The sequence below is a fragment of the Onychostoma macrolepis genome, chromosome 08, assembly GCF_012432095.1.
Source record: "Onychostoma macrolepis isolate SWU-2019 chromosome 08, ASM1243209v1, whole genome shotgun sequence".
NCBI classification, from domain to species: domain Eukaryota; kingdom Metazoa; phylum Chordata; class Actinopteri; order Cypriniformes; family Cyprinidae; genus Onychostoma; species Onychostoma macrolepis.
Window position 1 is genome coordinate 8,694,623 of NC_081162.1, and position 26,627 is coordinate 8,721,249.

The window sequence follows — 26,627 nt, forward strand, 5'->3', positions numbered from 1 at the left end:
GCTCATGTGGAAGACTCTCAAATTCAGTGATTTTGCAAGACTTGCCTAACACTCTTCCCTATCTTACAGACTGCCAACGTAAAGAACTTCTGCAGCTGATAACAAAGTACCCTTCACTGTTTGCTGATGTGCCAGGCAGAACTTCGGTGCTGACCCATGATATTGAGGTGGGCGATTCTCTGCCAGTTAAACCGCATGCCTACAGAGTGAATCCAAATAAACGTGCAATAATGAAGGAGGAGGTAGAGTATATGATACGTCATGATATTGCCGTGCCCAGTCAAAGCCCGTGGAGTTCCCCCTGTTTACTGGTGCCCAAGCCAGACTCATCTTTTCGGTTCTGCACAGATTATCGCAAGGTGAATAAAATCACCAAAGCTGACTCATTCCCATTACCACGAGTAGAGGATTGTGTAGACCGGGTGGGCTCCGCTAACTTTGTGTCAAAATTAGACCTCCTTAAGAGCTACTGGCAAGTCCCTCTCACTTCTCGTGCCTCTGAAATTTCTGCGTTTGTGACACCAGATCATTTCGTGCAGTACAAGGTTCTAGCGTTTGGGATGCGAAATGCCCCAGCTACCTTTCAACGCCTTATGCAGAGGGTCCTAGCAGGTGTCACAGATTGTGAGGTCTACATCGACGTTGTTGTCTATTCAAGTACGTGGGAGAAGCATGTTAAAACACATGAGAGTGTGTTCAGTAAGTTGGCTGCAGTGGCACTAACTTTAAATGCTGCCAAATGTTAATTTAGAAAAGCAGTAGTTACTTATCTGGGGAAACAAGTAGGGCAGGGATGTGTGAGAACTGTTGTTGCCAAAGTGGAGGCTATCTTACAGTTCCCTACCCCCAGCAATAAGCGTGAGTTGCGCCGATTTCTCGGTATGGCAGGCTACTATCGAGGGTTTTGCAGAAACTTCTCTGCAGTAGTTTCCCCACTCACTGATCTCTTAAGCAGTAGCCGAAAGTTAATTTGGGATTGTGAATGTTCCCTAGCTTTTAATGCAGTGAAAGACCTGTTGTGTAATGCACCTGTGCTCTTAGCCCCTAACTTTGAAAGGTCCTTCAAATTACAAGTGGATGCCAGTGCCACGGGGGCAGGTGCGGTGTTGTTGCAGGAGGATGAACATGGTATTGATCATCCAGTGTCCTATTTTTCAAAGAAGTTTACATCCTATCAGAAGCAATATAGTACCATCAAGAAAGAGGCCCTTGCTCTCTTACTTGCGCTTCAACACTTTGATGTTTACGTTGGAGGTAGCGCAACTCCTCTTCTTGTGTACACCGATCACAACCCCTTAACTTTCCTTGCCCAGATGTCTAACTCAAATCAACGCTTGATGAGATGGGCATTAATTGTTCAAGAATATAACCTTGACATTCGCCATATGAAAGGCTCTGAAAATGTGATTGCTGATGCGCTGTCCAGGGCCGATAGTACTAAAATTTAAGTAGCTATACGTGTTACTTTTGTTTTTGTTTTGTTTTTCTTTGAGTAGGAAAAAAAAACTTGGTGGTGGGGGTGTTACGTCCATAGGGACATAAGTCATTCTATTTTGGTGTTATTCGACTAACAATTGTATACTGTGTTCCTGTCTCTCTTGCTCCTCCTGCTCTCTCTGCTTGACAGGCTAATGAGTGCCACCTGACTCCTGTTTGGGCTCGTTAGCTGGAGTATGTAGGAGCCTGCAGAGCTAGCCCAGGGAGAGAGGCTGAGGTGTTCCGTCCTTGCAGCTACCATCTTCCAGTCCCAGCGCTGTTATTAAGCTGTGAATTACCAAAGTGTTTGTTGATTCCTTTACCTGTAGTGTTAAGGTAAAGTTAGAGAGGAAGACAGGGAAGTATCTCTGTATTTTTATTTCACTTTTCTTTTGATAGGTAAGTTATTTCTTAACCTTAGTTAGAGGAACTTTTTGTTTGTTGTTTTGGCCTTCTTCCCCTCCTGAAGCCTTAAGTATTGTTTCCACAATTTGTTAAATAAAATACATTTTTGGGTTATTTCCTTAAAACTGGTGTTACTGAGCATTCTTGCGTTCCTGTCCTGGGACTTGGAGACGGCAGTTCTCTCAGCCTCTCCCCATTTTGTTACACCCCTGTTACTCCTAGACTGCTAAAAGGGGCTCGTAACAGGGCACAATATCATTAACTCATCATTATTAACTACTTATAACTTAACATGAATTCATGAGTTGTCAATGTATCATGACTTGTCTTGGAGGGGCACATCTTTAAGAAGTTATCAATGAATCTTATACATTCAGCTCATCTAAATCAGATATTTGGGGTTTTTTGGTGGTTTGTAAAAAAGTGGAAGAGCAGAGGTCACGTGGCTGCATTTGGATGGAGAAGGAACTGAACGATAGGAGGAAGGTTAACATTTTGAAGGGGCAATAGTGGCCCAAAAGAAGAGCAAGAACACAAGACAAACGTCTGATTTCAGTGCATTATTACGATATAAAGACAGTAAACCAATCCATAACATAACCATCATCTCTATGCTAACACTGATTTTAATTTGGAAAATTGCATCTGCTTAATGAATACATTATTGTAGGAGGGCAGCAGTGGAATCACTCAAAACAGGATGAGATGAAGTTGTTTTTAATTATGAATGCATCATTGTGCGTTGGATGAGTTAAGTTAAACGTAAATATTGCAAGAAATCCACTGTCATTCACTGATGTTTGTGACATAGCTGCAGGTGGAAAATTTATAAACAATTTTGCAGTGTGCCATTTTCATGAATCTTTCTTCTAGAGCATGTTTGATTTAGTTTACCCCAAAGTGTTAATTAATACATTAACTAACATGCAGGAACTAACATGTAATTAAGGTGGTGTTATTCATGCGGTAATTCATATGACTCATGTCGTAGTTAAGTTAGTTCTTCATTAGTTCTTGATTAATACATGTCTTAACTCTTCATTAGTTCATAGTCAAGTAATTATTAATTAAGGTATTAGTACATGATAATTCATGTACTGTTATTGTAAAGTGTTACCAATTTATCTATATTCAGTATATAATCCAAAGTAACTAGTAACTAACTACTTGAGTAGTTTTTTTTATCCGATACTTTTTTACTCTTACTCAAGTAACTATTCAGACTATTACTTTTACTTTTACTTGAGTAAATATTTCTTCAAGTACTTTTACTTTTACTTGAATACAGTTTTTGGGTACTCAACCCACCTCTGGTTGTTTCCAAACACAGCTTTTTGATTCACAAGCCATTCATTGATAGACTAGAGTCTTGTTTTGAAATATTAGGGTGTTTTTATCAGCTGTTTGGACTCTCATTCTGACAGCACCCATTCACTGCAGAGGTGAGCACTCCATGGTGAGTAAGTGATGTAATGCTAAATCCTACGGAGCCCTTTACAGGACATTGTGGTGGGAAAAAATCGGGGTGAATGAAAAAAATTCAGGGTGGCAGGAAAAATTTTTTCAAATGTTTTGCGTTCCCTCGAGAAACTTTGCATTCCCTCGCAAAACTTTTGCGGTCTCTCGCAAAACCATCTGAGTTTGGACAAACGCTTCCTGTTTACTTTGCAGCTTGCAGTGGTTACAGCTCGTATGTTCACAATGGAGCCGTTCATAGAGTTTTATTTTGAACTTGGACTCAAAGTAATACAGTCAGTGCTTATGTCGAAGCACGGTTTTGGGACATTCTAAAACGCTTAATGTGGCTTTATTTTAAATTTATATTTATTATATTATATTTATTATAATTATATTTATTTTAAAACAGTGACATTGGAGGACTAAATTCGATAATAATAAATCCTGATAAAAATTACTAGGCTAACATTAATAACCTTACTAATAATATTCCTATTAATAAAAACAGAATATGAACGCAACGCCCTGCACGTTATGCCTTTTCTTCCCCATAGAAAACGCTTAATGTAGGCTATAATGAAAGGTTCATGCAGCTGGTATGTTCACAATGGAGCGGTTCATAGAGTTTTTATTTTGAACTTTGATTCAAGTATAAAGAAATACAGTCAGTCAGTGGTTAGTTCAAGGCACGGTTTTGGGACATAATAAAATGCTTTAATGTGGCTTTAAACAGTGACATTAGGACCAAATTCAAAAATAATAAATACTAATAAAATTGTTAGGTTTATATTAATAACCTTATTAATAATATTACTATTAATAAAGGAGAATAGCCCAGAATATGAATGCAACGGATTTGGTATTTTTAAATCACCGTTTTCATTATAGCCTACTAAGCTTTTATGTGGGAGAAAAAGCTTAGGCTACGTGCAGGGCGTTGCGTTCAAATTCTGGGCTATTCTGCTTAGTAATATTATTAATAAGCAGTGGCGGTTTTAGGCATGGGCGAACGGGGCAGCCGCCCGGGGCGGCATTTTTTCATGACACGTGGGGGGCGGCACAAGCACTTGGAAAAAAAAAAATCATCTGCGCCGCTAAGCGGTTTTCTATTATCTATCATATTATCTATCATATAACTGTGCGGGGAATTGGCTAATTGGCGCCCCTGCTTGTTGAGAAGGTACAGAGCACAGAAGCTGTGTGAGAAGTGGAAAGGGGAGGGGGGCGCGGCCGCGGGGGACAGTTCACCTCTCTCAAATTAGTGGGACAAGTGGGCTAAAGTCAGTCACACCCAGGGGCGCGGGAAGTGTTTTTTTCATGTGGGCAACTGTTTAATGTTGTTGGGAATATAAAAAAAATAAATAAATCGGAGTGTCTATTTAAGTGCAAATAGCTATGTTGCTGGCAGAGGCTATTTACATTAACTCCACCCACAAATGTATGATTGGGATAGTCAAATATGCAAAAGACGGTTACTAGCTTTCATATTCAGTGGTGCAGATGGTAAAATTTGCGTTACACTTCTTTCGACACGATCGACCAGGGATCGAATCTGCCTTTTGGCGAACTTTTTTTCTCCCTTTTTAAATTTCAAATCACATCACATCAGAAAAGCATTGATTTTTTAATAAAAATGAAGGAAATAATCAAAGAGTTGAACATAAAGTATCGGGTAGGGTTAGGTTAGGTGTAGAGAGGGCTTTTGTCCCAATAAGGTGGCATCCATTTAATAATTAGAAATAAAAAAAAAAATTACACTCAATAAGTTATTGCATACTATTTTATAATGTGTTACAATGCAGAAGTGCAGATAATTACCACTATTTTTGCAATAAGTAATGTTTTTCTCTAACAATGTTTTTCGCCATGTTTTTATTTTATTTTAACATAGAATAAATAGAATCTAAAGCTATTTGCACTGTGTAAATAACATATCACTAAAGAATACTGCTATTTTCACTTTGTGGTTTAGTCTTGACTTCTGGTTGTGAGTGACAGTGCTGGGGGATGGGAAATCTGTTGATTGTCGAGTGCTGATAACTTGTACTGTTTTGTGCAGAATTGTGTTTTTCATGTTGAAGGATTTGTGCAATTGAGAAATATAAGCTTGTCTTACACTTATATTGTTATAGTAAAACTGTTTGTGCAAAATTTTTTAGCAAAAAAAACTTTAAAAAAATGTGGGGGGATGGGCGCTCAGAGGGGGTCTCGCCCGGGGAGTAATTCAATGTAGAACCGCCACTGTTAATAAGGTTATTAATATTAGCCTAATAATTGTATCAGCTTTTATTATTATCGAATTTGGTCCTCCAAGTCACTGTTTTAAAACATTAAGCCACATTAAGCGTTTTATTATGTCCCAAAACCGTGCCTTGAACTAAGCACTGACTTATTAATTTATTTGAGTCCAAGTTCAAAATAAAACTCTATGAACCGCTCATTGTGAACATACGAGCTATAACCACTGCAAGCTGCAAAGTAAACAGGAAGCGTTTGTCCGAACTCAAATGGTTTTGCGAGGGAACGCAAATATCTTTGCGAGGGAACGCAAAACATTTGAAAAAAAAAATTCCCTCCCACCCTGAATTTTTTCCATTCACCCCGAATTTTTCCCACCACAATGTCCTGTAAAGGGCTCCGTAAAATCCATTCTGACAAGGAAACAAACTTTTCTGCATCTTGAACAGCCTGAGGGTGAGTACATTTTCAGGGTAATAATGTTAAGGGTGATTTTAATTTTCTGGTGAGCATTTTTTTTCTTTTTCTTTTTTTTATACATGCAGTACTTTGTCCAATAAATGTGTTTGACTATTTTAGCTCAATCTCAATTCAAATATATACTTACTTCATAGAAATGGATAGAAATTAGGAAACTGTTCTGTCTCAACAAACTCAGCCTTTACTGTAAGATACTGCTCACATATGAACAATAACATCAATATAGTAGACTGACAAATGAAACAAACTACAATTGAATGATTTTCCTCCTCTAGCTCATACGGTAGGTGTTGTGGATTGATGTAACTGTAGCATTACTGAGCATGCAATACTTAGAATTTTCCAGTAGTTCAGAAATAGATGTTTGTAGTAATATGCACATTTACATGTGTACAAGTTCCAAGGCATATGAGTTATCTTGACAGATCAGACACATCTCTTCAGTCTGCTTCCTCTGATCATGGCCGTGGTCTTCCTGAAGTGTCAGACAGTCTATTTCACTGTTTATACTCTCTTGTGAGCACCCAGAAAGAGCAAATCAGTTAGAAGGCAGTGGCGAGGTGTGAGCCAAGCTGTGTCCGTCGGTCATTCATCTGGTCTATGAAAGATGAGAAGGAGAATTAAATATATGAACACATATGCGCTATAGTTAATGTATAGAAGAGTAAAGACTAAAAAAAAACAAAATACTTCTAAATATATACTCAAAAACATAAAATACTCTAAAAACATTTCATATTTTAGTATGCTTATTTTATTTATTTATTTATTACATTTAATTCATTTTCATCAACTACGATGACCCTCCTGCAGTTCCTGAGTTTGGGAAACCTTGTATAATAGTATAAATGTTCAGACATTTAACCAAGAATTATTATTATTATTATTTTTAATCACTTGCTGTGTTCAGTGTTTTATGCCCTTCCTAGGTCATTTGACTCCTACTTTTGAAGAAAAAACTGTCTGTGTGCTGAAGATAATGGCTGAGCATCAGCAGGTAAGTTGGGACAGGTATGAAGAAGAAATATTGATAAATCAAATACCAACCCAGTATCACATATCAGTTCTAAACAAGGATCTATATCGTTGTTAATTTATTTTTGTCACTTTTGATATTATGAACTTAATCAAAGATTTACTATTTAATCATATACTTACATACTTCCTCTTGGATTTCAAAGTTTTCGACAACTTGTAATCTGTAAGAGAAATTTAGATATTCCTTGGCTAGATGTTTTGACATATTAGGTCATAGCTTGTACAAAGTATTCAAATATATGAAATTATTATATGACAATATGAAAACAGCAAAAAACTGTTTAAGATAATAGTAGGATAAAACACAAAGTTACCCCAAGTCTGATGAAATTCTTGTTCTGTAAAGCTGACGCTGCAGCTTCTGTTGAGGGAACAGAATTATAGCTGAAATTATACGCATAAGTGATGTCACATACTCAATAAATATTTCTTCACTTTATACTTCTTGCTTTTCATTATTCTCTTTAAAAGGCGCAGTAATAGATTAAGTGTGAGCCTAAGGATTAATAAAATAGGAGAAATATCTGTTTCTGGCTTAAGATATTTTTGGCCCCAGTGTTAATTTTTAACAAGGCAGGAGACATGGAAAAAATATCCATTCCAAAATTCATTTCACACCATTAAGAGGTCTATAAAACCTGAACATGGGCAAAACATCTACAATAAAAAAAACATCAGTACTATTGGATTACACAGCTACAGCTTTCAATAGCTGTTAATGAACAAGAATTCCTTTAAAGTGTTACTCCACCCCAAAATGAAAATATCCGCTGGACGCAAACTGCGTACGCTGTTCTGTGTCAGCTGCGCCACACGGCTACGTTTTCTACATTTATTTACACTTTGATTTGAACAAAAACAGAGTATCCGTGTGGTGCCGCTGACACAGAATAGCATTTGCAGTTTGCTTCCAGCAGATATTCTCCAAAATGGCGCTGCGGTGACTCGGAGGAGATGTGGACGAAACAAATTGTTGAATAAAGTCGTAATTTTTATTTGCTTTGCGTACAAAAAGTATTCTCGTCGTTTCATAACATTCAGATTGAACCACTGATGGCAGATGGACTATTTTGAAGATGTCTTTCATACTTTTCTGGGCCTTGACAGTGTTATACTTGGCAGTCAATGGGACAGTCACAAGCCTCCCGGTTTTCATCCAAAATATCTTAAATTGTGTTCCGAAGATGAACGAAGCTTTTACAGTTTTAAACAGTTTTCTGATTAATTTTTATAAAAAGTGTATAGGGTCGCTTGAGACCCGAGGTGTGTAATAGTGGAAGTATATTTTTTCTGCACAAAAAATATTCAAATATCTGATGACTCAATGCATGCAATTCACCTTTACTCCTCGAGATGGCACTGTTTAATAGACAATAATGACATGATGTTTCGCTCATAATCACCACAGGCATGAAACAAAAGAATATCATAAGCAAAAATTGAACTGGTTTGAATGGCTATACTGCAGAGCAATTACTGTATGCCATAAAATACAAGTGTAACTATCATTTGATGGTGGATGTGGTGAATAAGCTGCCAGCGATCAAACTATTGATTTTGAAGTCACTAAAAATTGTAGTTTTGTTAACATGTTTGAGATCGCGAATATGAGCCAGATCAGCCAATTAGACTGTCACTCTCGTTGGCAGGATACAAAGCGCACAACAAAGGTTTAGACCAAATACACAGTTTTTAATAATAATCCTCAGGAGAACAAACAGAAAATCCATACAGGTAAGGCTACGCAATCCAACAAAGTGTAACAGACTTAATAACCAGCAACTCTGAGAACTAAAGGAAGGGAAATTATACAAACGGAAGAGAGGAACTAATGATTAAATTAACTAGACACAGGTGAACTAACTAAGGCAATCAAGGGGAAACAGAAACTAGGTCAATGAACAAAACAGGCAACCAAAGTAAAAACAGGGTGATGGTGTGACAGAGACAGCCTTTTATCTGTGGCTCCAAAGTGGCTAGTAAACACTGTATTTACGGCACAGGTGAGTGCTTTAAAAATCTGCATGCTCCAGCTGAGCAACTGGCAGTGAGATGAATGGCGATGGTAATTGATATTGTACAATCTTAAAGAAAACCACGCTTGTCAAGCCATTTCATTGGGTCTTTAAATAACCGTTTTTGTTTTGGTCATGTTTTGTATTATCCATTTTTCTTTTCCTGTTTTTTCCGCTTTTATATAATTACTATTTAAGGATTTAAATCTTTGTTTCTAAATAATGCTCTTATTGTTGGATGATTTTTTTTTTTCAACAATAAAAGTATTATTACAACAATTTTTATGTTTTGATCATGCAGCACCTTGGTCACCTTGCTTTTAATGTGCTATAGAGAGTAATGACAAGCTACACTAGTCTTACAGTAAATAATATCTCCTGAAAAATATGTCTTGATGGCTTGATCAGAAGGAAACTGCAAGAACAATCAGTACATTTGTGAGCAAGAGCTCTGCATCATGGTCTGTATTTAAACAGAGCCACATGAAAATAATCTGAAACAGTGAAAATTATTTTTAAAAAGTAGTAATGATCGTTGTGAAAAAGAAGCACATTTTATCATATTCTTTAAGAAGTACTTATTATTAAAAAGGAAATAAGTGTGAACTGAATGTAATGTTTACAGACACTCAACTAAATTTTAATTACAGTTGAATGAAAATGTATTATAGTTTACATTTGTTTCAATGCATTTAGCTGAAATTTAGAGTGCTTGTTTGACCCAGTTAAGTAGGACTTCATATTTAGGTTCATAATTACTTTGATTGTCTTCTGTTGGTTAAAGTGCTTTGTTAAATGCAATGACCAGCATTTATTGTGAACTAAAATATACTTGAATGCCATTTCTACTGAAAAGTGTATACACTGCATTGCGCTATATAAATAAGGGTGACTTGACTTGACGTGTATGCCATGTATATACATGTATTTGTAATTACACATTTATAATGATGTTGTAATTTAGTACATTTAAAATATATTAACTTTAAATGTAACATTGAATAACAGACTACAGTTAAAGGTGCCATAGAATGGAAAACTGTATTTACCTTGGCATAGTTAAATAATAACAGTTCTGTACATGGAAATGGCATACCGTGAGCGTCAAACACCATTGTTTCCTCCTTCTTATGTAAACCTTGTGAATAAAAAAGACAACTGAAAAATAGGCGAATCAGAACATAACACCGACTGTGACGTAACAGTCGGGATCACTACACCCCCAACATTTGCATAACGTCTACCTGCCCATGTTCTAGGCCAGCCGCCAGCCGCCAGCCGAACCTACACAGCCGAATCATCAGAAGGTCTGCAGGTATTGTAAAGAAACAAGCGAGGACAACAGCGAAAATGACAGATCATGGAAATAAATGTTATGTTCCAGGCTGTGCAGGGGATGTGAAGTGCAGGGATGGATTGGTGTCTGTAATCAGAAAGGCACGGAAAGCAAATAACGCTTTCTAATAAAATAACATGAGCCATTAAAGGGACATGGTTAGCTTGTTAGCAATAGTCTGTTACATTACAGTACATAAGATTTCAATTACCACATAAACAGAGTAAGGAGAGATGACTGAGGATGATGGCAAAAGATTTACATATCTTGAGCACCACTGACAAGCATCTGATCTTGTAAAATGTGTGGTAAGTACTGCTGCTCCACAGTATAAACAGAGTACGCGCGATCGTGAATTTCGAAAGCGAAATTGAAACTATAACGCGATCGTTCAAAAGCAGTTTCAGTGCCCCACGTATTAATAGCGGCTCCCTGATGCCCGCATTTTATATACAGTATAATAACCCGACGATATAACTGCGAGAGAAATGAGCGGTACTGTGAAACAGCCAATCAGAGCAGAGCTCAACAATGAGCTGCACTGAGAAACAGCCAATCAGAGCAGAGCTCATTATTATTCATGACCCTTCCAAATAAGCCAATAACAAACCATTTCATTCTAGGGAGAAATCCTAGGGTTGTAAATGCACATGTAAAACCATTTCTGGAGATTTTTTGCCCTTACCTAAGCCATATACCTTCTATGTAGATATCAGAGAACAATTTAAAATACTGTATCAGTGCATTCTATGGCACCTTTAAAAGTAGCCTATAATCAATAACTTACAAGTGCTTTAAAGGAAACCTATTATTCCCCTTTTTATAATATGTAATATAAGTCTCAGGTGTCCCCAGAACGTGTCTGTGAAGTTTCAGCTTAAAATACCCCACAGATCATTTATTGTATCATTTTGAAAATGCATACTTTGAGTGGAAGCACAAACACGTTGTTTTCGTGCAAGTCTCTTTAAATGCAAATGAGCTGTTGCTTCCCGCCCCTTTTCCTGAACAGGGCTGAGCCTTTACAGCTCCTTCCTCAGATACTTTGCTAAAAAAAAAACATCAGTTTGGTTTTGATTAGCTTGTCTATTGCGTTGAAATCATGTATTTTAAAGCCATATTAGTTTAAACTTCTGATATACGGTTTTCTAATTCTGAATGTAAACATCTGAAGTACACGCACAGAAAGCATGCGAGTGCTATACTATAAGTTCTCTTTCAAATACATATAATTTATGTTAAAAACACACGAGTTACAAAAACAGTCGTTTATGTCTATGAAGGTAAACCGCTGAGAAAGAAATTGCATGTTTATATTAGATCTGTGTGGCAGCAGCGTAATATACAGTAAATAAATCAATAAATCCACTGCTCTCTTTTCTCCTCTGAGACTCTAAATAGTGTTCTGTGCTCATCAGTGCAGCCAATGACAGAACAGTTAGCATGCTTTGCTCGAGCTTTCGCCATGGTGTTACAACTGGTACACCGTGGTTGCTTGCGAAAACACAATTGTGGCACCGTGGGTGGAAACTTGAAGATTAAGGGCAGTAATATTAAAATAAGATCCCCTTCCTGCGTCACAGGGGGAGCGAAATCTGATGCACTTTTTTTTTTTTTTTTTACAAGCTTGCAGTGAAGGGCTTACCAAAAAAAAAAAAAAAATGCTGAGTTAATCTCTTTCACATTTCCTGGGTCGGTATAGATGCACCGGGGACACGATTATAGCATTTAAACATGGAAAAAGTCAGATTTTCATGATATGTCACCTTTAATATGTTGGTCAACACATCTAAATAAGTGTACTTTAAAGCATGACACAAGATTATGAAAAAATTATGATTTAAAATCTAACTCAAAATAAAACTTTTATTTGGACATTATTACAAAATGCACTTTTTAAAAGTATGCATATTTGTGTTAAGAAACATGAAAGTGTACTCTCTAAGCCTCCAAGTCAAAATTCGCAAGCATACTTGTGGCAAGACACCTCTGCCACTAATATCTACAGAGAATTTCAAGGTGTTAATAGTGTCATGCTGTGGGACTGCTTTTCATTACTAGCATATATTGCAAGATAACCTGTTTTGGTTTGCTAAATAATGGACTCGTGGGTCAGATTTCTTTTTTTTCTTTTTTTTATAATTTTAGATCTTTTAGATCTTTATTATTATTTTCATTGCATTTGCTTATACAACGAAATTATGTTGGAGCAATCTGATTAGCAGCATTAAAATAAATAAAAAAATGTTACATTTAACATTACACACATTAACATTATAAAAGAATATAAAAACACTAAAACACAAGCTATTGCACAGAGATCATTCATTTGTGCCCATAGTCCATTAGCCAAATTTAAGACACTCAAGGGTTTTAAGGGTAATTATTGCACAAAGTCCATTATTGCAATTAATTGCAAAGTCCATTATTGTATTATTTCCTAACCTGAATAATCTGGAGTGATTTTCTGGTCCACATTTAGCCGAAAATACTTCATTAAGTGCTGCAACAAAGTCATTTATTTCTTACGTAGTTACTAATGAAGTATGTAGTATTTCATTTTTTGGTAATGTGAGAATATTTTCCACTATGAAACTGCTTCAAGAATGCTTCAAGATTCACTCAGCTTTTTAAAAATGTCTTTACTTTCATTTCTACTTCTATAAGTACCGAAGGCTTTCTAGTGTTAGACATACACACCATCACAAATCAGTACCAGATTGAGTTGAAGATCATTGTGCTGGCTGGAGGTCTTTCATCATGGTACACCACATTGAAGCTTGCCAAGCCTTTGCAGTAACTCAAAATTATGTTTGCCACTGCCTATCACACACATGTCAACAAAAGCACCAGAACATATAACTTTATATATATATCAAACGCTGCTGAGAAGTGGTCAAATGCATGTCATTGTGTGAAAATCATTGCTTTGCCCATTTGACCTTATGGAAACATATCACGTTATAACATATTGTGTATGGAAGTTCTGGACCCAAATAAAAATGCTCAGGTGGCATTTATATCTGTGTTTATGGAGGAATAGCATACCTTTCTCTCTAGGAGGCAGTAGGCGGTGAGTAAGATAAGAAATCCTCCACAGACGGAGACCACAATGAAGCCCAGCCTGTAGAAATCATCGCTGAAGGACTTCTGAGGATCTTGCCCGAATAATCCCAGCGCAACTTCTTTCAAAAGACAAACATGTGGCTTTAATCATTGCTGGAGGGATGTATGTGTGTGTGTGTGTGTGTGTGTGTGTGTTTGAAAATCATTTCAGTCTTGCCTAGCTTTGTACCTGTTTCTTTTTCCTGAAGCTGAATGTGTGTGTGTGTGTGTGTGTGTGTGCATGCATTCACCTGTGCTGGTGGTTAGCTGTGTTACAGTAGGGGGTAGATTGCTGCTATACTCTTGCTCGCAGGTCCAGTTAACAGGAGTGTTTGTGGTTGTGATGAGGTGCAAGTAGAGGGACAGAACCTCCTCGACTCTTTGAAGTGCCTGGACAGGAGACTCATTGTATTCCCTCTCGAATGCTACAGGGTCCTCCTGCAAAGAGTGAGCGTGAAACAAAAAAACAAAAATAAATACAAAGGGATGGAGTTTAGCTCTATTTAAGATTGTTGTGGTGGATTTTTAAAGGGATCGTTCACCCAGAAATGTCAATTCTGTCATCATCTAATCAAACTCATGTTGTTCTAAAGCCATGAATGTCTTTTTTTCAAGCTTCAAAAAGAACATAAAAGTGCCATCAAAGAATCATAAACGTGGTCCATGCCTTGCGGATTGAGTATGCTTAATTGTATTGATTGTGCACTTGTAGTACATTTCATGTCTTAAAAGAACATTTTTAAAAAATGTACTTGCAGATAATATAATATTAATTAAATAAAAGCACACTTTGTGTACTTGGCTGTTTCTTAATGTTAAATTAAAAGTTTTAAAGTAAATTGTAAATTATTACTTTCTAATAATTGTTTGTCATTCTTAAAGAAGTACACTTATTTTGATATTTGATATAACATACTAAAGTACTTGATACTGTATTGTAATATTGTAGTGTTATTTGATTATTGCATTTAAAGTTATATAAACTTTATTACAAATGTGCAATTCCAAATGTAAATACATGACATACAATTTTCACTCATTTGAAGATCAGAAATTAAATTTCCGTCATTGTTCACTGAATATCTTGACATCCGCACATGACTATTATAGTCATGAGAAAGTAGTAATGTCAGTCTGGTGAACGAATAAAGCCTTGGATGGCTTGGACTACTTTCTTGATGCTTTTATGTCTTTAAAAAAATATTTTGTGTGTGTGTGCTTCACAGAAGAAAATTAAGGAGCCCTTTAAGGGACATGGTGGTGGGAAAGATTTGGGGTGAGTGGAAAAAATATTTTTCAAATGTTCTCTCGCAAACCTTTTGCGTTCCCTCGCAAAACTTTTGCGTTTCTCGCAAAACCAGTTGAGTTCGGACAAACTCTTCCTGTTTACTTTACAGCTTGCAGTGGTTCATAGAATTTTATTTTGAACTTGAACTCAAATAAAGAAATACATCAGTGCTTAGCTCAAGGCACGGTTTTGGGATATTCTTAAACGCTTAATGTGGCTCAATGTTTTAAAACGGTGACATTGGAGGACCAAATTCAATAATAATAGGCTAAAAGCTGATAAAAGTATTAGGCTAATATTAATAACCTTAATGCCCTGCATGTAAGCTTTTTCTCCTCCATAAAACGCTCGTTTTAAAACATTAAGCCACATTAAGCGTTTAAGAATGTCCCAAAACCGTGCCTTGAACTAAGCACTGATGTATTTCTTTATTTGAGTTCAAGTTCAAAATAAAAAATTTTGAACCGCTCATTGTGAACATACGAGCTTTAACCACTGCAAGCTGTAAAGTAAACAGGAAGAGTTTGTCTGAACTCAACTGGTTTTGCAAAAGTTTTGCGAGGGAATGCAAAAGTTTTGCGAGAGAACACAAAACATTTGAAAAATATTTTTTCCTCCCAGCACAAATTTTTTCCACTCACCCAGAATTTTTCCCACCACCATGTCCCTTAAAGGGCTCCGTAGAAAATCGTCACGACTGTGGATCAACATTGAACTTATTTAAGATAAACCATCAAATAGTATAGTAAATAATTTTAAAACATTTTAAAAAATATAGCAGCATCATAATGTGCATTACTATTGAAAAGTTTAGGGTTGGCTGCATTTATACATGCAAAATACTTTTGAAGTTTAAATTGTCAAGAACGTAGCCGGTTTATAAATTAGTCTCAGTATGTTTCTTCCTTTGATCTGAAGGGGAAATCCCTATGATGACAAATTGTCTGTTCAGTATTATCTTCAGCAAAGTCAGAGCTAGCATTTCCTTAAGTGTAGTTTGAGTGGATTCCTTAATCCACATGCTTTGCTTCATGCCATGAGAGATTATGTTTTGATGAAGAGCCTATTGAAGGAGAGTTTTTGCCTCATGCCACACTTTAGTGCATGCAATTTCAGTTAGGAATGACATGGCAAACATAAGCATTGTCAATAAATCACTAAAAGCGCCTTATTAAATCAAGTTAATTGAAAGTATGTACAGAGACTCTAGTAATGCCTTTTTCACATTAGAAGTATGACAAAGTAGCAGCATGACTTCTTTGTACTTATACTTGAACCACATTTCTCACGCACAACTGATATATGACACCAGCCGCCACATGCAAAAATTCTCAAGCTGAATTTTTTCAAAATAAATTTTTTACTGAAAAGGAAGCACATGTTTTATGTAAACCAATCAACAATGGTTAATAAGCTTAATAATGCTTAATAAAGCTTAATAATAGTCATACATATGGGCCAAAACGTGCTTGAGTGATGTTTCTGAATACAAAATGTAAAACTTGTTTGTGATTTCACATAAGTCTCACATACTTACAAACACACTTGAAGTGCAGACAAAAAAATCAAGCCACATCTGACTGTCAAGTGAAATGTAGGCCTTCAAGTTGTAACCTTTAAAGGCAACTCTTTACAACAAGGTGGAGAAGTATTTTTGAATACAGTAGGCAATGTGAACTAACAATGAACAAAACTTTTACATCAGTCATTTATCTTGATTGGTAAATGTTCAATTCTATAGATTACCAAACGTTTTTTTAATGTTAAAAGTTGCATATGTTAAAGTTGCACATGATTATTAAATGCTGTAAAAAGCAAATAACACCTAATATGAAAATTATATGTTAGCAGCAGCTAATGCAATGAACAGTAGCCTTCTTTTACTTATACTTGTTATGAGACATGAGCTTTAAATATACACTATATCTGTTTCCTGGTTTGTTTTTACGTGGATGCTTTTTAGAGTGTGATTGTTTCCCTTTTTCACTTCTAATCCTTATTAACAGTGTTTACTGGAATGTTTCTAAAGCAGGTAAATATGATGGAAATGCCTTTGAAATATTATTACTCAATATTCCAGTCATTGAACATTTTTGATTAGGGCAACATATGTTACATAATATAGATATATATTACTACAACACGTCTGTAATATTGCTGCAGAAAAAGTCTGTTGAAAGTCAATTTTTAATGCTTTTAGACTTGTACATGTCCTTTTAATGTTCGACGGTCGAAGGTAGAATGTCTCCCCATTATACACAGTTTTTGAAAATCCTTATTTTTGCGTTCGAAGGGCGAACCTTTAACTGATTATTTACAGTTTATGCCCATATTTCACACAAAGCGTCAAAGGGGAATAGGAAAAAGGTGTATAAAGATACTTTTGTGCTGAAAGAATCAATGGATGTTAAAGGTTCTTCATGGAACCAAAAATGCCAGTTATTTACCGAGTTCATGACAATTCACTAAATAATCTTAAAGTAACCTAGCGATCCATAAGTAAAGCGAGGTTTTTGTCCCTGAGAACAAGATAATTGAGTATGAGCAGTTTTGGAAGTAATGCATTACAAGTAATGAAGTAACGTAATCAGATTACTTTTTTCAAGTAAAGTAATGCAGTGAGGTGCAGAAACACTTTAATTTCACTTTTGGTGTGTGAAAAGGCCTTTACAATTGCCCAAAAATATAACTTTTGTGTTTTTTAGTAATAAAAGAATAAATAAGCAAGCCCAGCCCATGTGACAAAACGTAACACACAAGTAAGGCAATGCATTACTTTTAAAAGTAACTTTTCCCAACATTGAGTGTGAGTGTGCACACACCTCCAGTTGCTCGTCCAGTGAAGGTATGCAGCGTTGGGAGTAGATGTTGAGAATGAGGTTCTGTATGGAGACCACTGCTTGAGCACTTCCTGTGCCCCGCACGTATTTGAAGTGGACGTTAAACAGTTCAAGCACCCTTGGCAGAGCAGCTTTGACATAACACACCACGCTCTAAAAGACAAGGAAGATAAGTGAGTGAGAAACAGTTTGGAAAAACCTGGAGAACAAAATCTGGCACATTAGCTTGTGTACTTGACTTTGCTTTCAAAAGAGATCACGCAGTTGGCTTTGGTTTTGCTGGTGTTTACGTTGCTGGTTTGGGAAATCAGCAACTGAATTGATATTAACACTTTGTGAATTATGTTCTGTAAGATGGTATAATTGACTTTTTGCTTCAGATTTAAGAGCCTAAACCAAAGTTCAGACTGTCTTCAGAAAAAAAAGACTTTTTTACAAAATAACTTACGAAATAACAGAGACATCTAAGAGCTTCATCAAAATGTATGCTGAATTCAACCATGTCAAGGGTGCCATAATGGAAATCTCAGCAATATGTGATGACAATTTGGAGTGAGCATCTAATCTAAAACACACCTCCAGCTTTGCTGCGTTTCCAAATCCAGATTCAAAACAGAAGACTTTGGAATAGAAGCTTGTATTATGGAAAAAAACACAAATCTGTTTTGAAACACAGAGAGAGGAAGACAGTGTTTTAACGACCCTCTTACCAGGTGTTTTCTCTCTATGAATGTATATGTGATTGAACAGCCAGTCCGCAACTGGTTGCTGATCTGAAGAGTAAAAAGACGAATAGTTAAGACAGAGGTGTTACATTCGAAATCAAAGGATGACTCCGTGAAGCTTTATTGTGATCTGGTTCCTCACCAGTTGTTTTAGTTGAAGTAGGTGGTCCATGGTTATGGCATGTTTGCAAGGACCAGGGATGTCCATCATGGAGAGGGGAACACACAGTAGCATGAGAACACACACATTCTTCCCCTGTAGTGACAAGCACACACACACAGAGAGAGAGAGAGATGTTTGTTTTTTTTCTATCATCAGGAAATTGTTATTTTTAATAAGCAATTGTTCTTGTAGAAACTGTCTGATAAATATGAATGTGAATGAATATGTTTAATATGCATGTATAAATAAATATTTTTTATTTATATATGTGGAATAAAAAAAAATGTTTTAAATAAAAAAGAAAAAGAAAAAAAAAGCAATGCATGAAGATAAATGGTGAGAACGCTTCACTATTTTCTTCTAACTCCTGTTATTAAAGTTATTCTTGCAAGTTGCTGGAAAGTCAAATTGAAAAATAGCTGTATTTTTTGCCAGGTATGCCTCCCTCCCTCACTATCAATATATCTTTTCTCTTTCGTTCTTTATCTTTTTTTTATCGCTTTTATAACTCTCTGTCAGCACTGCATCCTGCTGCTTTTGATATTTCTGCATCTGCTCCATCTTTTTGAAATGCCTTTTGATATTATGCCATTAACTTTAAAGGCCAGCATACACTAATCTAATAGCCAATAATCCTCTAGGGTGATTTAACCACAGTCTGGTCACTTTGCGAATAAATACAAAAAAAAAAAAAAAAATGCTTTTTAGCCTTTTGAATTGAAGGTAAACTAACTCTTTATTGGCAGTGTAACATAAGCAGATGTACCGTATCGGTTGATGTGGTGACAGAGCAGAGAAATGCATAAATACTACCACTTTATCATCACTAAATCATCTTAACATGTCAAAAGACTAGTACCCCATAAAATGAGAATATGTATAAACAAAAAAAGAAAAGGAAAAAAAAGCATCGCTGCTCTTCTTTTCAAAATCAAATCAATAAGAGAGTGTGTTTCCAGCTTTTAGAAGGACCAGTAGTATAGTTCCACTGAAGACCTTCAAGCCTACCTTGGTTCTGTAGAAGTGAAAGGGTGTAGGGTTGTTCATCTGGCTCACCAATCCAGCAGGAGAAGTCTACAATCCTCAGTTAGATGCATTTGAGCAGATCCAGGTGATGTTTTGCAGTGTAGAGTTGAAGCAGAATGACAGAAAAGCTCTTAAATGAATCGATCCACCATCAAAATGTATGTGCAGGCAGACAGTGAATTAATAGTGCATTCTTGACAAGCACAATGATTAAACAACTGGTGTTTCACAGGAGCTCTCTCTGTCCCTTCGCTTCACCCCCTCCTTGTCTTTTTCATTAACTTCTTCTCCGCCTTTTCAAGCCCACACCTCTCTGTTCCTCTCTTTTTCTTACGTTCTCATGTTTCATAATGGTTTTATGAAAGCAAGGCTTCCTGCTCACTAAGTCTTTTTCAATTTAAATCCTTTGCATGCCTATGTTTTACAGATGATGCAATGAATTATTTGATTTTAGACTCATGATCATTCTCTGTCCCTCAAACAAGACCCCTGTTATTCCTATTAGGACCTATTATGGTCCCTAGACTCATACAACTATAAATCTAAACCTATACCTGTTTGTGATTAATGTTCTCACGCCATTTTAAGTTGTTTTTTATTTTTCCTTTCTTTTGTGTGCAGGGATGTTCTCCATGTTCCTGGGATAGATTTGTACCTTCTGAAGCATGCTGAGAGACATCTTAACATGTAAGCTGTCAGAGAAAAAGTCATTGCTCTCAAGAGAGGGAAAAAGACTGTGTTCTCCACAGGCTTCGTTAAGATTAAAGAACGAGGTGAGACATGAAAGGACGTGAAAGCATCTGGTTTCCAATAGATCTGTGATATTTAATGTTGACTGCAAGAATGATTTATGAATTAATGTTATATATATTACATGCACTACTGTTCAAATGTTTGGGCTCTGTAAGAGTTTTTTTTTAAAAATGTTTTGAAAGTCTCTCATGCTCATTAGGATTGCATTTATATATTCAAAAAAGTTAGCATAGTAAAACTGTGAAATAATTTGACAATTTAAAATAATCGTTTTCTGTTTAATATGTTAAAATGCAATTTATTCCTGTGATGTTAAAGCTGAATTTTCAGCATCATTACTCCAGTCTTCAGTGTCACATGATCCTTCAGAAATCATTCTAATATGCTGATTTACTGCTCAAAACAGTAAGATAGATGATAACCTCTTGCTATCCAGTATTGTCTTGCTATCCAAAAAACATGATTTAGGTCATTTAAAAATAATTCATCATTGCATTATTATTTTTAAAGAGCCATTCAAGTAACTTTATCTTGGAATAATATAATATACTATAATTAGTGCTGTCAGTTGAAAAAAAAAAAGAAATTAAACACAATTAATCAAGATTAATCCCACCTAACATTAAAGTTTTTAAATATACTTTTATATTACACTAATTTATTGTAGAAACTACCTAAAGACAGCATATTTTTAATATTTGTTTAGTGGCATCATTTTTTTTGACTGAAGGCGAGTATGACTGATACCAATACTACTGATGTCTCTAGGAAATTGTTCTTTTTTTCCCCTAATATTGAACCATTGATTATAGCCATTAAACATTACAGTATAATTGAGAGTTATCAATTTTAACATTTATTAGACTTTATTAGAGTGAACTTAAAAAAATCTTCACATAAACCCATCATAATAAATATGCCCTTCAGCAAGTAGGAAATACAGAAATTGAATAAAGCAATCAAAACTAAATTCTAAATTAAAAATAGATGAATCCTTCAAGCTACAAAAGTTATCGATTTCCTCTTTTTTCTTTTGTTCTTTGATTAACAGACATCACAGCAGCTGGGTTATTTGGTTATTTGGCTGCTATTACTTTAAGAGCTGCCGCTGCTGAACGTGAGGCAGATCTGACACGCATGCTCGTGATACATTTGACTAGCACCTGGCACTGAAGTGAAGTGGAGTGCGTGTCTGAAAAGTCTCCCGTTTGACATTCTGCGTCTAAATAAACACAATTCTTGTCAAGAAAAAACAAGAGACAGAAACAGCAGTTGTGAGTGGGGTGGCCAACCCTAGCTCCGCCCCTGCATTAACAGCGTTAAATATTTTTAACACTATTAAAAACTGTTAACCCATAAGAACCCAGACCAATTTCTACTTATAGGAAAATTATGGGGCATATAAAACAGACCAAATGGACCACTTATAACATGTTTCTGCAGTTGTTTTTAAAATACAACCCCTCCTGATCTGTAATGTTACACATATGACACATTGGGCGTTTATGATAAATTTTTCATGTTACATATATGTTACATTGGGCGTTTATTCCTCAATTGAAAAAAAAAATGTTATCATTTTTTTTTGCTAAATAAAGTTTTTTTTACGTTTATTTGCTTTTCCTATATCAAAATGATTACTTTTCTGGGAAGATAAAACAAAAACATTTTCCAGAAGTAATACAGTTTTTGCATTTTATTTGCTTTGCCACAACATATTTCAAAACCACATAACTGTGACCATTACATTTTACAACAACTCTTTTGTAACATATCAAAATTCTACCTTTTCAGGTATATGGTTTAACCAGAAATTAATTTTTAGATTTTTAGATTTTTTTTAAATTTGAAAATGTGCAAACTGAATAAAAATAAATAACTACCTCACACTGGAGGTCAACATGTTAAACATGCGCGTAGATTTGTTAAAATATGCTTTGAAATGAGCAGCAGAATATATATAACACTAAAATAATTGAATCAGCTAAAATAATTGAGCCGCTCATTACCATTTTTACCATTTTTCTTAATATGACAAATACGTCACATCAAAATTCCACTTACTTTTATAAGGTTAAGAGCCCGATGTGACACATGTGTCACCACAATATCTTTGTAACTTGTTTTATATCAGTTTGCTCAAGAAATGTATTAAAATCAGGTTAAGAGTAATCTAGGATATGTTATTAAAACATTAGAATGTTGCATGGGTTGAAACATACCTTTTGTAACAAAAACAAGCGTTTTAAAAATTACTGACACTGTAACGTGCTAACCAGACAGGACACCATTTTGGGAATGTTGCCATGGCAACAAAAAATGCACACATTGTCACATGACTTAATCTGGTTGTTCATTATATGTCACTTAGGGACTTCCTGAGTTGAAAGTGAGGGATAATGCTTTAAAAAGACCTTTCCAGATAGTCACAAGTGTTTGTCACCGTGGTTTCTTACGGGTTGCCTGTGTTATAATTTTGACAGCACTCATTTCTATTCATTTTTAATTATTTCACTTTTTTCTGCTGCAGTATTCAATTCCAGTTTTGCAAATGAGGAGGACACAGAATGCTGTGTTAAGCACTTCTGAGCATGAGATGAGCAGATCATATGTCTTGCATGTGTGCTTGATCTAAGGACAAACTGATCTGGGGCACTGAAGTTATCAGTTTGCAAACAAAAGACGCATTTGGTTCTTTGACTTTGAACCCAACCATTTTCACATTGTCAAGAACATTTTAGTAATTTAGCGTGTATTACTTGCTTATTCACAACTAATGAAGAATTATTGGAACTGATGATAAAAACCGATGATCAGATATCACAAAAGCCAGTAAAGACTGACTGTGAGTTTAGATCTAAATCTTATGAATGCAGCTGCCTTGAGGGGAAGAGAATGTAAATGTTATGTATTATTACATTTTAAAATGATCTGGATAAATCTTTTCTTGATATTTTCCTGGAATGCTCCTTTGAAAATGGAATATGCCCTTGGGAATGTCACATGCACGGACTAAAAGGCATATCTACCATCTAGTTTGAAATATTTATAGATGGCAGGGTCTTCTTTTAAATTTAGCTGCGTAGCCAATAAATGTGTGTTATGAGACCTTGGACGAGTCTTTGTTTGACCTTTAGTTATGTTTTTTAAGTACAGGAACAATGGAAGGATGTTGTGTATGAATGCTCAGTGTCTGCCTGTTCGGTGACACCAGGGCAAATTTTTATCAGATTTGTCTTCATATGACTCTTATCTTTATTGTTCTTCAGCATTTGCTTTTGTGTCTCTTGAAAAACGCTTGTCAAAGCAAATAATTATCTTTTGGTTTCGTCCTGCATATCACCTCACAGCAAAGGTTTCCTCTAGTTAAGTTTCAGTCTTACTGTTTGGTGGAAATGATGAAATGTAATGTACAAGCCAGTTTTGACCAGAGAAAATAAATTGTTCTTGTCCAGATGTCACATCTGTATCTTTTTTTTTTTTTTTATGAACTTCAACACAATAACAAACAAACAACACTCCTTCATGGGTACATATACATAAATATTTTTCCCCGAAGTGTAACACAAAAAGTTAAAAGAAATTTTGGTCTGGTCAACTGGTTACGATATAAGCAAATATTTGTGGTCATACATTCATAAACATAATACTCATTTCCGTAGGCATATATAAAGCAGCCGTTGATCCTAATTACATACATTAATGAACATATTCCACTTTGGCATTTATCTGTCTTCTCTCTGTTTTGATATATAGATTGTCCATTTTCCCCAGTGTTTCTTAAAAGTCTCTTCTTGAAGTCTCAACCTGAATGCCAGTTTTTCCATCTTGTAAATTCCTGTAACTATTTGTTCCCACTGAGTTCTTGTTAGGGGAGGCTGATGGAGCCATAAACAAGTAATTGCTTTTTTCTTTTTCTTTTTGCTGCTGCTAGTAGAATCCTGAGTAAATATTTATTCCTATTATTAACTGAATCCGGTATATTGCCAACACTGTAAAAAGTGATAAGTTGACTTAACTTAAAAAAATTTAGGAAACTGTTGCCTTAATATTATTAAGTAAATAATAATAAAAAAAAAGTTAAGTGAACTTGACAATTCACTTAACTTATTTTTTTAATGATCATTTACTTAAAAATTTTAAGGCAACGGGTTTCCTCAATTTTTTAAGTTAAGTCATCTTATCACTTTTTACAGTGAAGAAATAGACTATAAGCTGTTTTTTCAATCTCAATTTCCAAGATTTCTTCTATGCTAGAATGTATTTCTAACCAAAACACACACTGCCCCCAGCAGGAGCCCTGATTTGTCATTCCTTTTTGTTTTGCTTTCACTTTGGGCGTAATAAAGAAACGAATTGTATTTTTCCAACAAAATTCCCTTAGAGCCCTGGAATGACTACACTGTGAATGCCATAAGTTCAGCCATTCTTCAGCTGGGATACAAATCTGCATTTCCACTTTTCTTTGATATACTCAGCAGAATGGCCTTTAATATCTTGGTAACACTTTACAATAAGGTTCATTAGTTAACTACATTAGTTAACATTAACTAATAATAAACTGCACTTATACAGCGTTTATTAATCTTTGTTAATATTAATTTTAACATTTACTAATACATTATTAAAATCTTGTTAACATTAGTTAATGCACTGTGAACTAACATGAACTAACAATGAACATCTGTATTTTTATTAACTAATGTTAGCGAAGATTAGTAAATACAGTAACAAATGTATTGCTCATGGTTAGTTCATGTTAGTTAATACATTAACTAATGTTTAACTAATGAACCTTATTGTAAAGTGTTACCAATATCTTGAATGCAGGTATATAAACCAGATATGAATCGTTTTTCACAAGTATTTGTATTATACACTTCAATAAACATATTTATGAAAGGGGAATAATCATCTGATTTTCAAATCATAATAGTGTCTAACTTGTAAAAACCTATAAAAACCCTGTTTCTCCAGACCAAATTTGATCATTAAATTCTGAAAATCCTGAATTTCCCCCTTTGATATAATAGAAGAGTAAGCAGTTATTCCTTTTTGTGCCCAAATTTTAAACCTTTTATCCATTTGAGCGGGCTAGAACTGAGAATAATAACCAATCCAGTTTGAACTTTCTCATCAATTTATACCATAATTCTAAACCACATTTTGTCCACTGAGTTATGTTTTGAGATATCTCCTTAAATGTATTGTTATCGCCTAAAAGTGACATAAAAGACTTTCTCAGAAACTCTCAGAAATAAATATACACTGCCATTCAAATTGTTTTGATGTTTTTGAAGTCAAGGCTGCATTTATTCAGTTAATAATACAGTAAAATAGTAATATTGTGAAATATTATTGCAATTTAAAATAACTCTTTTATATTTAACATATTTTAAAATGTAATTTATTCCTGTAAAGTCAAAGCTGAATTTTCAACATCATTACTCCAGTCTTCAGAGTCACATGATCCTTCAGAAATCATTCTAATATGCTGATTTGATACAATTCTTCTTATTATCAATGTTAAAAATAGTTCTTTGATGAATAAAAAGTTCAAAAGAACAGCATTTATTTGAAATATGTTTTGTTACGTTGTAAAGGCCATTACTACATAATGCATCCTAGCTGAAAATTATCATATCAAGTATTAACTTCTTAACAAAAAAAAAAAACCCAATACAGATCCCAAATTTTAAACAGTACTACAGCTCAATGATGGAGTTATTTAATCAATCAGGACAGAATGTTTAAAGTGAAACATAATCTTAAAAAAATAAAATCCAACATTTATGTCTGTGCTGTTGTTTTCCTATTTAAAAAAAATGATTGTCACTTCCTATAGGATAATTTCTTTAAGAAACTGTCTTTTGTTTGATAAAGTGATACGGTGAAAGAAAATTGATGAGCCATTTAAATCAATATTAAATAAACCAAAATTTGAATTTGATATTTTGTCCAATAAATTATTATGATTCGATAAATACACTATGATGTGGACATCTGTTATAGCTGATGTAACCTCTTTCAAAACGTACAGCAGCTAAAGAATGTGCATCAGGAATGGAGGGAGAGAGAAAGAGAAAAAGACAGAGAGACAAAGCAGTGATAAAATCTGTAGCTCCTGCTGAGGAAGGCGTCTTCAGCGTGACTGAAACAGCAGGAGATCATATCTCGCATTCCATTTCACAACCTTCTCAACAGAAACGCTGCAAGACAAGCAAGTTTCTAAACACACACAGACTGGGACAGAAAGACAAAAAGATCAAAATTCAGTCGAT

The 26,627-nt window shown here is 35.1% G+C and overlaps 1 protein-coding gene across 3 annotated transcripts; it reads right to left on the reverse strand.

Moving 5' to 3' along the window:
* Positions 1-3,549: 3,549 nt before the first annotated feature.
* On the reverse strand, positions 3,550-19,846 carry csf1b (colony stimulating factor 1b (macrophage)). Of its 3 annotated transcripts, none has more exons than XM_058783898.1 (9): positions 19,624-19,846; positions 18,547-18,660; positions 18,390-18,452; positions 17,662-17,832; positions 13,803-13,989; positions 13,495-13,631; positions 7,410-7,456; positions 7,216-7,256; positions 3,550-6,655 (listed from the first exon to the last, which is right to left on the reverse strand). In XM_058783898.1, the coding sequence occupies exons 2-9, from the start codon at positions 18,637-18,639 to the stop codon at positions 6,600-6,602; spliced, it is 795 nt and encodes a 264-aa protein (XP_058639881.1). In that variant the 5' UTR covers positions 18,640-18,660; positions 19,624-19,846; the 3' UTR covers positions 3,550-6,599. The 3 variants fall into 3 exon arrangements, with proteins under 3 accessions (XP_058639881.1, XP_058639880.1, XP_058639879.1); XM_058783897.1 differs by having other exon boundaries at positions 13,495-13,628; positions 19,576-19,846; XM_058783896.1 differs by having other exon boundaries at positions 19,576-19,846.
* Positions 19,847-26,627: the final 6,781 nt, after the last annotated feature.

Coding starts and splice junctions, on each gene's coding strand:
- csf1b (XM_058783896.1), bottom strand. CDS start 19,614: ATGAACAACCCTACACCCTTTCACTTCTACAGAACCAAG. Junction 18,453..18,546: donor TACTTCAACTAAAACAACTG/GTGAGGAACCAG, acceptor TTTACTCTTCAG/ATCAGCAACCAGTTGCGGAC. Junction 17,833..18,389: donor TCATAGAGAGAAAACACCTG/GTAAGAGGGTCG, acceptor CTTGTCTTTTAG/AGCGTGGTGTGTTATGTCAA.